Source organism: Centruroides sculpturatus, unplaced genomic scaffold, assembly GCF_000671375.1.
Source record: "Centruroides sculpturatus isolate CEXI.00-Female unplaced genomic scaffold, Cexi_2.0 scaffold41, whole genome shotgun sequence".
Taxonomy (NCBI): domain Eukaryota; kingdom Metazoa; phylum Arthropoda; class Arachnida; order Scorpiones; family Buthidae; genus Centruroides; species Centruroides sculpturatus.
This window is the reverse complement of record NW_019384983.1, coordinates 129764-146830: the sequence shown is the minus strand read 5'-3', so window position 1 is coordinate 146830 and position 17067 is coordinate 129764. Positions and strand designations below refer to the sequence as shown.

Sequence of the window (17067 nt, the reverse complement as noted above, 5' to 3'; positions counted from 1 at the left end):
CATTGAATAAATTATTGTTTGATTTTTACTAAATACTGTATAGAATTTATTAATAGAAGTTTAATTAAATATTTGATTTTGTTATTGACAAACTTTGTCATTATTTAATTCGGTGCACGCTTAAAGTCCAGGCCTGGCACACTAACGCGAATCCGCGTAAAGTACCCGTTAGGGAACGGCTATTTCCGGCACACAGTAGTGTCGATAATCGTTGGAAAGTCGGAAAAATAATATAGTACTTTACAAAACAATTTGTGATAGATTTGGTCAAAAACTATGTAGAAAGTTCTTAAACAACGCTTGAGTAAATTGTTACCATTGAATACAAAATTACTTCATCGCATGAGTTTTTTGGGACTATTCTGAGACTCGTGTTGTTGAGATTCCGGATGTGTCGCCATAGGGATTACCTAAGTAAACATCTACCTGATTTTGTTCTTATAACTTTGGTACCATAACTTTGCAGCTTTCCATATTTTATTCAGAAAATAAATGATTTTTGAATTTATATTAGGGCTTATCACACCAGTAAACATGAACACAAAATTTCTTAAATTTAATATATATTTTACTTGTGCCAAGAGATGGTTAATGTCCAGAGTCGTGGACTGTCATGGTGGCTCTTCCTGTTTTAGCCTCGAAACCGGACCGCTTTGGAGACGACGTGTCACGTGACGACGCGAGCGAACAGCGGCAACTGCTGCGCCGCGATAAACGGGGAAAACCAACGCGCGGGTTAACGTCCATATACGTAGACTCATGGCGGCTCATCTCTGATTCCGCAAAAAGAAAAGGAAACAGTGGGGACGCACGTTCTAACCTAACCTAACCTAACCTATTCTGATAAATTATCATAATTATTACCAATTATATTATTAGAATAGGTTAGGTTAGGTTAGAATGTGCGTCCCCACTGTTTCCTTTTGTTTGCTGGAATCAGCGGTGAGCCGCCATGACAGCCGCCGCCGTTCGCTCGCGTCATAACGTGACACGTCGTCTCCAAAGCGGTCCGGTTTCGAGGCTAAAGCAGGACAGTCTACGACTCTGGACATTAACCAAAGAGATTTACAATAATTAAAACCAATATGTACAAAATATGTAAATTACACCCAAAATGCATTTCGGACCTTAAAATAGTCCCTCTTCTGTTTGTGTTTTAATTAAATGCGTGAAAAAGTATACGTAAAAGTTATATTAAAAGGCTGTAATAATGATGAAGACATCTTAGTTAAGAAACTGGCACTATCTCGTGAGTGCGGTATGATAACTTTGTATTTTCACAACCAAGCCAGCTGTAAGGAGTTCTAACACAATTAATCATAATTAGTTATAGACAATATTATTTAGGTATTAAAACAGTAAAGTAGTGTTGCAACGAATAGTATATTCGGCCTCAGGTCGAATACCGAATATTCGGCCAGGAGTGTGGTTGAATAGTCGAATATTCGGCCAAACTATTCAGCTCGATTAACGCACGTATGAAAATTGGCGCGCAAACCGCATTATGGCAAGGACCCTGCTCTCTATTGGCCCGCTCTCACTATGCTTCGCCAATCGTGTTAATTATTGACAGTTGTAGTGGACAGATAAGAGCGTCATGGCAGTATGTGATAAATGATGATATCAAATGTGAATAACAATGAAATGACCTACATGTGTAAATAACGGAAGAAGAACAGAGTAGGACCACCAAGTAAAAATGTGAAAATAAATATGAAGTTGAGTTGATAACATAATCGAACAAGTCGAGGCAGCTTATTGGCGCGAAATTTGCAGCCGTCAATGCCAAACAATTGTTGTCATAGATTTTGAAAAGCTAAATGCTTGTAATAAAAGTCACTTAGCGTGCACGGACGAAAGCCTGGGACCATTCAGGCTATTAAGCTGTCTCAAATCTGTGAAATCATAACTGTGACTTATACTGATGTCCTATCTGTCTCTTTTCTCCGTTATCACCAGGCTATGAGACACGTAATTGTAAAATGGGAAATCTAGGACGGAAAAGTGACGAATCAAAAGTATCGTGAGCGTGTGTTATGATGTATGCATAGGCATACATGGACTAAAGCAGTAGAGGAAAGAGAAAGGGAAGCGCAAATACGAGCGCTTAAAAAGAAGGATAGGCAGGGTCAGACCCTCAGATGTGCGACGATTCTCGAACGAATAGGTGTGTACGTCTGCTGATCTTTGTACTTATAAATTGTGAATACATGTGACTAATATTATTTTCTTTCATATTTTGTGCATGTTATAAGTTATAAATAAATATAAACAAACAACACTAACCTGATAACATTAAATCTAAATACCAAAATGATAAATTTACTGTTTTTTTGTTATTTCTTACTCTTGTTTTTAGGTATTCGGTATTTGGCCGAATAGCGAAAAATAGGCCGAATACCGAATAGTAACCGAATATTCTTACATCACTACAGTAAAGTAATGGACACAATAGTTACAATTGATGCTTCTGAACGATTGAATGAAACATTATATAAAGCAAAAAGAAGAAAAACAATGCACTTATACAATCAGATATATTGTTTTTCTTTAACCTTTAACAAACTTATTAATTTAATTGTAGAGAAACTTATTAAATGGCAGAATAGTTGCTGAATTATGCCATGTATAGATAAATATAATGATTTAAAAATTGCTATGATAATTCTAGCTAGCTATTTGATACAGTTGAGAATTTTTATTTAAACAATATTAAAGTCATTTACATTCCATTCTAAATTAAGTTTATAATAGATAGCTGTATTAATGATAGTATATATCTATAGTGCAAATTGATATATTTTTACTGACATATTGCTTTAATTGTAGCACAGGAATAATAAATGTTTTAATAGAAACATTTTTTTTTCCTTCCTGCTTTCAGTTTTAAGAGTTCTTTAAAAATGCTGAGATATTTGTATTATTATATATTTATACTAGCAGGTAAGCCCAGCATTGCTCGGGCAAAAAGTAATGATAATGAAGATTAAGATTATTACATTATAGCCAATCTTACCTGTTTTCACAAAATGCAAGAATTAGGTAGGTCCCCTGATTCCAGATTAATTAGAAAATTTTTAGATGGGTCTAAAAATATGTTTGATTTCCTGCAAAATGCAAAAAACTGCATCTGCGCCTGTAAATCTTGCATGTTGCTTTCTCATTGTTAATACTCTCCCCCACGGGGGTTATTTTGAAAAATCACCTTCTTAGTGTACATTCTCATGATGTATCCTAACTGTGTACCAAATTTCAACCTTTAATTCCGAACCATTTGGGCTCTGCGCTTGCTATTATCATCATCAACCCATCTCAATTATATATATATATATAGATTGTGTATTTCTTTTATCAGAGCTGGCAAGAAATAATAATTACTATATTAAAAAAGTTCAGAAAATAAATTATTCTGAAAGTCAAAATTTTTATTCATTTTTCAAAATTTTAATTTTGAGGGTAATTATTAGAAATAACAATGTTTTTATATTTTTAGTGTTGCAAATAGCTTAAGAAGAGTGTTTATAGCGGAAGTTCCAACATTGGCTATTGATTGGGTGCAATTGGAAGCTAACTCAACTGTTATTCATGATGAATTTATTGCACACCGTCTTGGACTTATTCCTTTAACCAGTGATGAAGTGGTGGACAGAATGCAGTTTTCAAGGGTATGAATACTGAATGTTAAAATTTTTAATAACTAAAATCATAAATAGAAAAATTATAAAAATAATAATTAACAAATAGCTGAGTAATAACTAAAACTTAATTGTATTTTACAATGAATAAAATAAATTTTTACAGGATTGTAGTTGCAGAGATTTTTGCCCGGACTGTTCAATAGAATTCACACTAGATGTAAAATGCACTGATGATCAGACTCGACATGTGACAACTGCAGATTTAAAATCTAGTGATTCAAGAGTTGTTCCAGTAAGTAATAATTTTAAATTATATTTTATAAATTTTATAATATTATGACATACATAATACAAAAGAGAAAAAGTAACAGATATGTCGTACTAATCTTGTATAGCTTTGCAGTTACTACTTAAAAATGTAACACAAATGTTTTTGACCCACTTCTAGGGTCTTCCTCGGGTGTTTTATAAGTTTTTCTGGTGCAATTCCGATTTTTAATCATTCAGGTCTCCCTTCCTTACATTTTTAAGTAGTAACTGCAAAGCTATACAAGGTTAGTACGATGTATCTGTAATTATCGCTTTGTTTGTTGGATGGATTTGAGAAAAAGTAACTATGTGATTTGCTAATAATTATAGTGCCTTGTGTAAATTTATTTATTTATATTGATTCAGGGCAAAAGCCCAATGTATGAATTTACAGATACATTAAAAAAATAAAATTAAAACAGAATGAACAACAAACGTAACTTTTACAAAATTATTAAAGATACAAAATCTAAATTAAATTTACGGATGGGTTGAAAATTTCCCAGGAATTTTTTTGGGGGGTGATCCAACTAGATATGTCAGGTCCCATCCCTCATCACCTGGCTGCCCTATTGTTGACCTGGCCAAACCCATAATGGGCTTGCAAAAAGAGGCTCTCTTAGTGCCCACAGGGCAGAAAGAGTTAAAAAAAAAAATTAAATTTACGTAAAATCAAAGTAAAAATTAAAATACAAAACAAAGAAAGTATATATTGACACTGAGTTTGAGTAACAATAAACAGAAAAGCAAAAACAATGGTTATAAAATAAATGAAAATATCTGAAAAAGCCAAAAATATTGTTTAGTTAGCCAAATTGGAACCAAAACAATTACTCAAACGTGGTGCCAACTGTCCACAGTATAGTGCTCTATATTTATGCAATTTGCCATTTTGAATCTTAATGTCAATTGATCAGTTATTGATAAATTTGTTTGCATAAAATATTTCATAAAAATTAATTTTGTAAATTTATTATAATGTTTTATTTCTAAAATATACAAATATAAGCATTTGTAAGCCCAATAGTTATATTAAAGCCAAGCAATTATCAGATTAGATTCCCTCAGAACAATAATTTTACCTCAGATGCATGACATATCATAAATATATAAAACTATATTTGTAACAATATGAAATCCTGAAATTAATTATAAAATATTTACTTTACATAGAAAATTGTTTCTGTTTGGTGTCCAATCTGCACTCCTCAAATTTATTTGCCATATTTTTTTGATAATTTTCATCATTTGGAAAATGAAAGAATTTATATACTTTGCTATTATTAGAACAGTTTGCTGAAGAAAAAACTACTATATTGTTTTCGAAAACTAAAATATAAACAAAAACCTATTTAGATTTGATAAAAAACAAGCTTGGTCAAGCTGATCTGATAGCACACTTCACAAAAGCAAATCAAATATTAATTTTGTTTGAAATAAATTTTATAAATTCTTGGAATCAAGTAGTAGTACAGAATTTTTCACTGACTATACAGTAAGGGAAGATGTAGTTTATAGATTCCAGAGGAACCAGGTAGTTTTTACTATAGCTTACAGTGATCGTAAATGAAAATGTTCAGTTTCCTTTTGCGCATGTGTGTGAACATGTGCAATAAATGGATTGAATGGAGCATGTGCATGCACATCTGACAGACACAAAAAAGTTCTAACATAAGCACTTCACTACTATAATGGAGCATGCTAAAAAGGACAGCAGAAGACATCTATGTATTGTCAACTTTGCTAAATTTATTTAAATTTTGTAAATTAAAAAAAAAACCTGTTTATTCAATACAAACTAGCCTTTGCTGAGTGTCTTGAAGTGAGATACAAAATGATGGATTGTTATGATTGTATTGATATATATATATAGAGGGCTTTACACCAGTGAAGAACACTTTTATAAACAACAACAACACTTTATGGTGGTTGAAATAATGAAAATACTATATTAGTATATTCATTACAAAATAGAATAACTGATTATACATAAAAATATCATTAATAAAATTTTTAAAAATGTTATTAAAAGTATATTCACCTAAACATTAATACTGTTTGTTACCAAAGAAAGTACTGTACATATGCAAATTAAATGGTAAGTGTTAACCAAAATTGGCTTACAAAAAAATCACAAAACTTTTGAATTACTAATATTAAACAATCTAACATATTATAATGCACATTTTAGTTTAAATCACAATTCAAATAAGAAATATCTCTATAGCTTTTGTTACTTGATCCAAGAGCAGGGATAATATGAAAGCTGGCAGACAAAACATAATAGAATGAATTGAAACCTACTTGAATATTGAGTGCTATTTAATTGGTCAAAAATTGAATACAGTACTTGATTATTTTTTAAAACTTTACATAGCATTTGATTGTTTGCTTGTTTAAATAAAAGTTAGCAGACAGTCAAACAAATAATAAGCAAAATAAATACTTAATGAAAAATTTGTTTAATATTAAGTGCTAATTGAGTGCTTCAAAAATTTACAATTTTTACACAAAATTAGTAAAATATAAAACAATTATTCATATTATTGTATAGTATTCCACTAGTATCAGATGTAAAAGAGTAAACTATGAAGTAATTTTAAAAGTTGTTTAAATATCATTTTAGTGCTCTATCTGAAAATCAAGTACAGTGGAACCTCGGTATACGACCTTAATCCATTCCTGGTGTTTGGACTTATACCGAATAAGACGTATACCAAACCAACCTTTTCCATAAGAAGTAATGTAAAAATGATTAATCCATTCTCATGTAAAAAAAAACGGCTGGCTTTAACCCCTTTCGCAACGTTAGCAAATTTAATAATGTCTTTATTTTTCACGATTGTCGATATCGTTCTCGGAATACGGAATGCAACCGTTAAATCTCGAACACACGTGCCACCTTCATATTTCTCAACAGTCTCTTTTTTCAGTTCCGTTGTGATTCTAGTCACTTTTTTATTTTTCTATTTCCCTTTTGCAATTCATGATTAATAAAAATAATAAAATGTTACTTACAAATTAAAATCAAAAGAAATTTAACAAAGTTATAAACCGTAGCACCGCGAACGTCTAGTCTGGTGTATTACCGATAGTGCTACTTGTTCATAGATGGCGCCTATATTTGAATTAAGTCATATACTGAACAGAAGTCGTATACCGAGCAAACTTTGTTTCGTCCAAACAGGACGTATTCCGAATTGGACGTATTCTAAAGCAGACGTATACCGAGGTTCCACTGTACTAATTTAGTTTTTTTAAATCTGTAAATATGCTTTCCAACTGTTATTAAATTTCCCATTATTTGGTGACAGTTTTATTGTAAAAGATATTTATTGGTTGAAACTCATTATTTTGTCTTCTATTTTGTAAGTAATTGTCCATATTGTTTTACTGATATTGGCATTTCATCTTGAGATGAAATGTGACCTAATGATGAAGTTTGCCTCATGTAGCCTTATTTTTAAAATTTTGGATAGCTTTTGTAAAAGTGCATACTTCTTATGGTACTTCCAATTTCTGTGAAACTTCACCTTCCAAATTGCAAAATTAAGGGTTAATTTTTCAAATGGGGAAAATGTGATCAATTGTCAATTTAGAGAGGTGATGATTTTTAGAAACTATGGATGCAATGTCAATATCTACTTTGTTGAATTAAGAAAATTTTATTTAACCAGATGTCAGGTAAAATAATAATGATTAATGAAAACATTTATGTAACCAATCAACATTAGTTTTATCACCTGATGCTTCCATTACAATAAATTTTTTAGAACTAGAAATTTCCCTGACAAGCACAATGGATTACTTTCTATGAGAAAGTAGATATTGAAGAATTGAAGATTTCAAGAAATTCAAGAAGAATAGCTATTATTTCTACAAATTAAATAGTCTATACTGTCCTTTAGAACATAATTGATGCATGATAATACATTCTAAATAAAAAGCTTGTTAGATTGTTACTTCTGATTGGATAATAGAATGTAACATGGTCACTATAAAATATTTTTTAATTGTTTTAGAAGTGACACAATGAGGCTGTGCTTTAAAATTTAACATGTAAATTTTAAATTTAATAAAGTAAATTTAAAATTATATCATTTGCTAAAATATTTAAAACTGCAACATATGATAAATGACATCACTGATGTCACTGCAATGTAAGTAACATCAATGAGCCAAATTTGATAAAATCTTTTTTATAGCAAATAACTAATATTTCTATCGAAACACACAAAAAAATTAAAGAATATAACCAAAATTTCACCTGAATTGGAGAAAAATAGCAAGAGTTATAGGAAATTACAAACACACACAGACGATGGATTTTATATTATTAATAGAATAAATAACAACTAACAATTAAAAAAACTGTATAATATAAATTTGAAGACAAAGTCTGCCCAAAAAAGGAACTTCCCCCGTTTATTCACTTTGTATTCACATTCTAGAATACAAAATTTTGACAACTGACATTTCTTTGTAGTCTACTTGGCTGTCAAAATTAAAGTGTCCTTTAAAAAATACAGAAAAATATCAATTAGAAACCGTGATGCATCTCATTTGTCCACAGAAAATAGTTCTTTATTATTTATAAAATCATTATTGAAACACTGGTCACTTAGCAATGATTATAAATACAGTAAAACCTGTCTATGGGGACCACCCATGGTTCCTTCAAAAAGTGGTCTTTTAGACAGGTGGTCGTCCAATACAGGTGGTGCTGTAATACCGTATTTCCTTACGTATTTTGCGCACTTTTTAGCCATTTCTACTAAGCAAAACTTGAGGCGAGCAAAAATAAGCGAACTTTTTCAACGATAGGGCTATATTGGTATTGTATTTTATTCTTATCGGATAACAACGATTTACAGGAGTCGTCATGATATTATAAGACAGATTTAATACCAGTATTTTAAAGATTAATACAATACTCGCATTTTCTCGATTATAATGCACACTTTCTTTTTTCCGACTTAATTAATTCGACTCGGTTCTTTTCGTTCGCTCCTCAGTTACGTGTACTACGTCATCGATATACAAGCGCGTCCTATCTCTCCATCACTTTGCTTTTGGTTTTCGTTAATTTAATCGTATTTTAACTTTAAAAATACTGTATTTTTTAATATTTAATATTTTCTTAATTAATTAAGTACAATAAGAAAAATTATTAATTAATAATAAACTATTTTATTATTTTTTCTCATTTTACGATTTCATTACAATCGCGGAATCGAAAAAGGAAGTAAAACTGATTTTTGCATTAATGCGTTTATTGTTTTTTGAATATTTTGCCTGCGAAAATTACTTGGATATTATTTTTCTAAAAATATCGTGGAAATAAGGTAGGTTGAAAAAGAAACTATTTATCGCACGTGTACTGTATATGAGCTTCAAAATAAATAAATAAATATAGATTTTATCAAACGATGAGATCGGCCGATTAATTGTATCGTGTACAATATTTTACACCCCCAAGGAAAATACTGTAGGTCTAGGGTAAAATAAATTTTGTTTTCCCACAGTTAAACTTCGCCTCTATTTGCTGTTGTGATAACTTTAATACGATCTTCTAACGACAGCACTTTGCATTTCGGACATTTTCCAACAAACTGAAATGAATTTCCTTTGTTGCTAGACTAATTTATTAACACCTGCACCTAATTTCAAGGTTGGGAGAAGTGCCCGGATGGGTTTGAACGAGAGTTTAGACTAATTCATTATATTAGGAGGCGGAAACGTTGTTAAGATGAGTTCTTACAATAGTTTAGACCAGATACATTCGCGAAAGTGGTCGCTTATTACAGGTGTTATATGTTGTTTCGGACCAAAAATCAATGCCCGCGGTCGCGTTACGCAGGTAGTCGTTTAATACAGGTAACTTATACGAAGACTCTATGGATAAACTATTCCGTGCCAGAAATTTTTGCCCGTTTTGGCAGGTGCCCGTCGAATGCGGGTGGTCGCCTAAGCAGTTTTCACTGTATAGCTATTTCATATTTGTTAAGTTGTTATTTTTAATGAATATTTGCACATTCTGAATCATTAAAAATAAGTTTTTTCTGGTTATGGTTTATTTTTAATGATTCGGAATGTGCAAATATTCAGTAAAAATAACAACTTAACAATGATTATTAATGTAGTTATTTCATATTTGTTAAGTGGCCAGTATTTCATTAATGATTTTATAAATAACGAGGAACTATTTTCTGTGAATGAATGTGATGCAAGTGGTTTCTAATTGATGGACATAGGTTTAAACCAATAAACAAAGAAGGGTGTATCTTAGTTTGTTTACAATAGATGCCAACTTACGATAAATAGACTATAGTTATTGTTTAGTTACTGATTCACCAATGAGTGGAAACTAAACAACCACTAGTGTACAAATTAATTCCCTTTTTTCTGTTTTGAAAAGCAACAGTTTTGTTGACCAAAAAATAGGCCATGATTAAAAAGTGGCCAGTGCAAGTGCTCATATTCAAATAACGTTTTAGTTGACAAAAATGTTATTCATGTTAATATGATATTGTGACATACTTTCCTGTCTTTAGGTCAAATTCCATAATTTCAAATCAGCATAAATGTAACCTGAAAATTCTGAAGTTTAGATTTATTATTAATCTGGGCTTTGATCATTATTATACTTATATAGTAAATTATGCCAGGATGAACTCAAAGTCAGTTAAGAACCTTAGAAAGATATGGATATAGACATTTCAAGTATTTTCAACAACTAGCATATATCAGGGCTCCTATGGTCTTTAGAAATCTTTAAAAATTGTTTTTCAACTTTGTTTTCAATTGTTCTGTCATTTGGTTTCTGACTCTTTGAATCAGAAACCAAGTGACAGAATAACTAATACCAACATTTCAATGGTTCATTCCCTTTGCAGGGGTGGACCAGGTAAGGAATTAGAGAAGACATTGTGAGAAATTGAAAATTTCTCACAATTGAAATTTTCTCATGCAGAGAATTGTTATTTTATAATATAAGAAATTGTAAAATTACTAAACAGCTATGGCTAGCTATCTGGTGACAGACAGAAATATATTTATCTTTCATAGAAGCAAGATGAAAATAAATAGGCCAACCAGTGACTATATATGTGGATAATACCACTGAACATTGCTTGTATTGGTTGTGGATTTTCATCTCACTAGTAGGTTGACTGTGCAGAGTTTTCTGGGTTTACTTCATGTGTCAAACATATAAATAGAGGCCAGTTTTCTGTAAAGTTCTGGGAGATATCTGTTTTTGGAGATTGCATATATGTATATGTTGTATTGCTGTATTCCATAAAATCAAACTGAATATAAATAGAATAAATGTACTTGTTTATTTTCAAAATTTCATTTTAAGTATAACATTCCTATTTCTTTTTTTAAAGAACTTAGTTTACATCATCAGTAGTTAAATAACTATTATATTTTTTTTAGGTTACTTCCAGACATAGAGAGGATGATACTAGTGAATATGGAGAAACAGATGGTATGTTTTTTAATGTAATGTAATTCTGTGATTTAGATTATCATTACACAAATGTATGTATCTTATAGATATCCTTTTGGTCAAGTTGCGTAAAGGTCAGGAATTGAAGATAAGGGCTTACGCAAAGAAAGGCTTTGGAAAAGAACATGCAAAATGGATTCCAACATGTGGTGTTGCATTTGAATATGATCCTGATAATGCTTTTCGCCATACAACTTATCCAAAACCAGAAGAATGGTACATAAACAATTTTGAAACATTAAATAATTTTGTACTATTTTTGTTATACACTTTTATTGAAAGACATTTTATCACTACAGGCAGAAGAGTGAATACTCAGAATTAGATGAAGATAAGTGTAAGTGACAATCAATATTATATTTATTGGAATTTTCTATTATTAACATACAATGCATTTATATTGCTATTAATTTATTTTCTAATTATTAGAATAATTAAAAATTTTTAGAAATAAGATTAATTTCCATATTTCATGTTTAAATTTAAAACATTATAACAATTAAAAAGTTTAGCATAAACAAAAGTTTTATAAAAAATTCAAATATTTATTTTATTTTCAATATTAATCTGTTTTCCATGACAATAATGATTGTTTAAAATATTATCAGATAGAAGAAAAATTTGGAAAATCTCAAGATAGGAATTAAATTTAAATTTTTCCAGTGAAAGGATTTATTTTAACATATTTATTTTTTCAATTGATATCAAAATATAAAGTGAAAAGTTTTTATATGAAAATACTATAAAATTCAAAACAAACGAAAGAAAGATATAGTACAGTAATTTGAACTACTGTACTTTTATATAGTTAATGATTTATCCTTCAATAAATTTTGTATCTATATATATAATTGAAATGGGGTGATGATAATAATAATAATAATATCACTGCTAAGTAATCGTGGGCTCAAAAGGCACTCCATGGCAGGCATCCTTATAACCTGGCCCAGGATTTTGTTGACAAAACTGCATCAAACAGCTAGTTAGCTCAGGGATGCCTCTTTGGGGAGATGGAAGGATTCATGATTGCCATACAGGATCAGGTCATAAATACTAAAAACTACAGAAAATGCATACTCAAAGATACAACACTCACAAATGACACATGCAGAAAATGCTACATCAAGCCAGAAACTATACAACACATCACTTCTGGTGCAAGCTCTTGGCACAGACAGATTACTTACATAGACATAATCAAGTAGCAAATATAATACACCAAGAGCTTGCAAATAAATGCAAATTATTAGACATCCACGAACCATACTACAAGTATATTCCACAGACAGTATTGGAAAACAACACGCACAAAATGTACTACGACAGAGCCATAATCACAGATAAAACAATTTACCACAACAGACCAGACATCACACTCATTGACAAACACAATAAAATCACATACATTATAGACATAGCCATTCCAAACACTCACAATGTACAAAACACATGCACTGAAAAAATTAGCAAGTACACAGAACTTGCCCAAGAAATAAGGCATCTGTGGAGGATGGATATGGTGCTTATTGTACCTGTCGTTCTCTCCTGTACAGGTGTGATACCCCACACACTACACAAAAGCCTAGGAACATTGCAATTCAATAGAAATACATACATCACACTACAGAAGGCCACTATATTGAATACATGTCACATTGTTAGGAAATTCCTGAATACAGACACACACACTGACACACTTATTTAATTTTAGTTTTGTTTTGGTTGCTATGCCTTGACTCTGGTCTGGCATAGTACACTGCCACCAGTGTCAACCGAGTATAACTTACAAAACTTAACATAATAATAGCCACTGGTATCAACTGAGTATAATCCACTAAATACTATATAATAATAATAATAAGCGCAGAGCCAAAACAGTTAGGAGTTGTAAGTTGGTACACAGTTAGGATACACCATGAGAATGCACACTAAGAAAGAATTTTTGGAAATTCCACCCCCTGATGGAAGAGAGGAGAGAGTCAGTATAAAGTGTAAATAATAAAAAAGGAAAATAAATAGTGGCACATATAGTATACATTTTGGCAATTAATAAATATTTTAATCATTTCCACCTTTCAGGTAACCCAAAAACAATAAATTTTAAAATAAACAAATTTGAATGAATATTTGAATTTGTTACAAATTTGGAAATACAAAAAATTTGAAATATTGGTTTGAAATATAATGCTCCAAACAAGTTTTTTTAGATTTTAGAATTTTAAATTAATCATTTTATTAAAGTAAGTTATCATTAAGTAAGTTAATTTTTCATTTTTTAGGTTACTTAAATAAAAAATCTTTTTAAATACTAAAGATTCATTCAGTTAAATTTCAATAATGATTTTAATCATTTTTTTTCTATTAGATATTCAATAAATAGAAGAGTGAAAACAAAATTTCTCATAAATTTGACCCTAATATTATAATATTAAGATTGGTTGATAATAATAATAAGCGCAGAGCACAAATGGTTAGGAGTCAAAAGTTGAAATTTAATAACACAATTAGGGTACGTCATAAGAATGTACACAAAGAATAAATTTTTCAAAATTTTCCCATGGGGGAGAGGTAGAGGGTTAAGGATTACTTTGAACTTGGATTCTACTGTACTATTTTAGATGCTTTTTTTTTTTTTTTTTTTTTTTTTTTGTGGGAAATCGAACATATTTTTAGATTCATCTAAAAATTCTCTAATTAGTCTCGGAAGAGGGGGGCCTAATTCTTGCACCTGGTGAAAACAGGTAAGATTGGCTATAATCTTAATCTTTGCTATCATTACTTTTTGCCCGAGCATCGTCAGACTCATCCGCTAGTTTAGTAATAACATTTTCTAATTACAGTAGAACCTGCCTGGTTAACTTGAGCCCGGATAACTCAAAGTCATTTTCTTTCCCTGATTGTTCAGCTTAGGGATTTACATGTTAAATCAAACTGTTTAACTTGAATGGGTTTTGATATTGTATTTTCATAAACTCAAAAATTTTAATTTTTTCATTAAATAAAATAATTAACGTTTGCTTCTTGAATAAATGATCAGAAATAAGTGTGGAAAAATATCTTAAGAACTAGGGTTTGATTTATGCAACAAGTAGAAAATACAAACCTTTATAACAGAGTGGTATACAAGTAGAACGATGTTTCTAACAGTTTGCTGTGTATCTCATTGTAACTTCAGCAGACTGCCACAAATATTTCCAAGTAAAATAAAAATAATATGGATTAAGATATGCTATTTTTATTTAGCTTATTGACATAGAAATTTATATAATAATAAAAATGTAGTATAAATGAGAACTATACCACACTATTTCCAACAGCTGATGTGCCTCACTGATGCAATTAGTAGAGCTAAAGAAAAACATTCTATAGTATTCAACTGTCATATATGATATATAATGATACTGTTGTTGTACTTTACTGCATAAACTATAAGGGTGGATCAAATATAAACGGTAATTTTTTTTTAGAAGTTTATTGATTAATAATATACACAAGTGAAAACTTTAGTTTTTCTCTACATATCCTCTTGCAAGCTCTACAAACTCTTGCCAACAATTTTAAAACTTCAATATCCCTCTCTCATAAAAAGATTGAAGGTGAGTTATGAACCAATTCCGCACGTGCTCCTTGACTTCTTCATTGCTTGCAAATCATTTTCTTCCAAGTGATTCCTTCAAGGGTGCAAACAAAAAGTAGTCACAGGGGGACAAGTCTGGACTATAAGGAGGGTGTTTGAGAGTTTCCCAGCCCATTTCGACCTAACCTGTTTTTGATTTCTGGTCAACAACCTCGGAACCCATCGGGCACTAATTTTTCTGAAGCCAAGATGATCAGTAATAACAGATTGAACACTCCCATAGCTGACACCCTCTTCTGATGAGATTTCTTCAATAGTTAACCGGAGATCACGTTCAATAAGCTCTTGAACGGTACGGATGTTGTCATCTGTAAGGCTTGTCCTTGGGCGTCGATCATGAGCTTTGTTTTCGACATGTTCTTGCCCACCCTTAAATTCTCTGGCCCATGTATACACACAATTCTGAGATAGGTTACTATCACTAAACTGTGCCTTCAATCGACTAAAAATTTCTGAGGGTTTAACCCCCTCGGAAATTAGTTAAAAATTTTACGATGATGCGTTGTGCAGCAGATGAATGTACCTTTTGCTCAGTCATGGCTGTACTGACGACAGAACCGAGTGCACTCGTTAACCAAGCCAGTTCACCCACTCCTCACAAACCAAACATCAACTGCACTGTACATCATCTAGCTAGGAACTGTGTGGTAAGCAGAATAGCAAAATTACTATTTATATTTGATCCACCCTTGTATTAACACTATTAGAAGTGTAGATTTTGGTGTGGATATGTTTACTGGTAGACCTTTTGTATAATAGGTTAGTTCTTACCAAGGTAACATGTTGAAAATTTTTAGCTTGATATTCTATGAAGATTTTGTTGGCACATTCTTTTTCACATGAGCTATGTAATATATTTGTTGTATTGAAAGATGATGTGATTATTTTTTGCAATGTGAGCAGTGTAGCCTTATGACATGCTTTTATTACAAAGCCATGTAGCCTATATCATATGTTGCAGATTTAGCCAACTGTATATTTGGAAGATTGACTTAAATGGCAAGTATGAGTTTAAACAAGAATTTTGGGTTGATTTATATACAGTAGAGCCTCGAAAACTCGGCACTCGATAACCCGGCACTCCGGATAACTCGGCCACACCCTGGCAGGGCAAAAAAATCCTTAGTTAATTACTTTTCATGATAAAGACAGCTTTATGCCTCATAAAGTATTTTTCTGATGTCTGTCTTATCAGGTAAATTACTGTACAGTGTATTCATTAATTTTCATTTTCATGTAGTAAAGGCTTTATGCCTTCATAAAAGACGTACTTTTTCTTTGTTTAAGGATATTTGGGCAGTTTATTCTTTGTTGTATTCTCAAGCAAACAATACATACAAGTATAGTACAGTATTTTCTGAGGACTCCACACTTGTACTTATTTTTTTAACGCCATTTCCGATAACCCGGCATTTTCACAAACTCGGCCACCCTTCGGTCCACATTAGGCCAAGTTTTCGAGGCTCTACTGTATCAGGATATTTTGACTTATTGTATTGTTTAAAGTTCCATTTTTACAGAATAAAAATAGAGACTGTTCTACAGAATATTTGGACAAATTGTTTTTAGTTATTGATTATTAATTGATGCCAATAAGGTTTTGAGTCTTAATTATTTTTTTATTTTCTGGGCTCTAGGCATTTCTGTTTTCAAGTTTTGAGGATTCCAAGATACAATTTTGATCATAAAATTAAAAAAAAAATTATACATATTATACATTTTAATGTCATTTTAATATATTTATGCCCAGAATTAATACCAATTTTAAATTAAAACAAAAAGTTTTATTATAACAGATTTTTTAGGAATTAATCTATATATATATATATATAAAAATGGACATGTATGTCCCTATATTTCACTTTTCCGCCAAAACTACACATCGCACGTGAATGGTGTTTGTATGTGGTAGTAGCCCCAAGTCTCCATTCGTGCACCAGCGGGGTTGCGTCTCGATAGCTATAAGGGTG

The 17067-nt window shown here is 31.1% G+C and overlaps 1 protein-coding gene across 1 annotated transcript in view; it reads left to right on the top strand.

Annotated features, from left to right (window-relative positions):
* The first annotated feature begins 1164 nt into the window (after window positions 1-1164).
* The window catches only part of LOC111632826 (DNA-directed RNA polymerase II subunit RPB3-like), a 31959-nt gene continuing 16056 nt past the window's right edge, over window positions 1165-17067 (top strand). Inside the window, exons 1-6 of the mRNA XM_023377356.1 lie at window positions 1165-1271; window positions 3494-3665; window positions 3802-3930; window positions 11388-11439; window positions 11508-11676; window positions 11760-11797. Coding sequence (XP_023233124.1) covers window positions 1165-1271; window positions 3494-3665; window positions 3802-3930; window positions 11388-11439; window positions 11508-11676; window positions 11760-11797 — 667 coding nt within the window. The remainder of the gene's footprint in view (window positions 1272-3493; window positions 3666-3801; window positions 3931-11387; window positions 11440-11507; window positions 11677-11759; window positions 11798-17067) is intronic.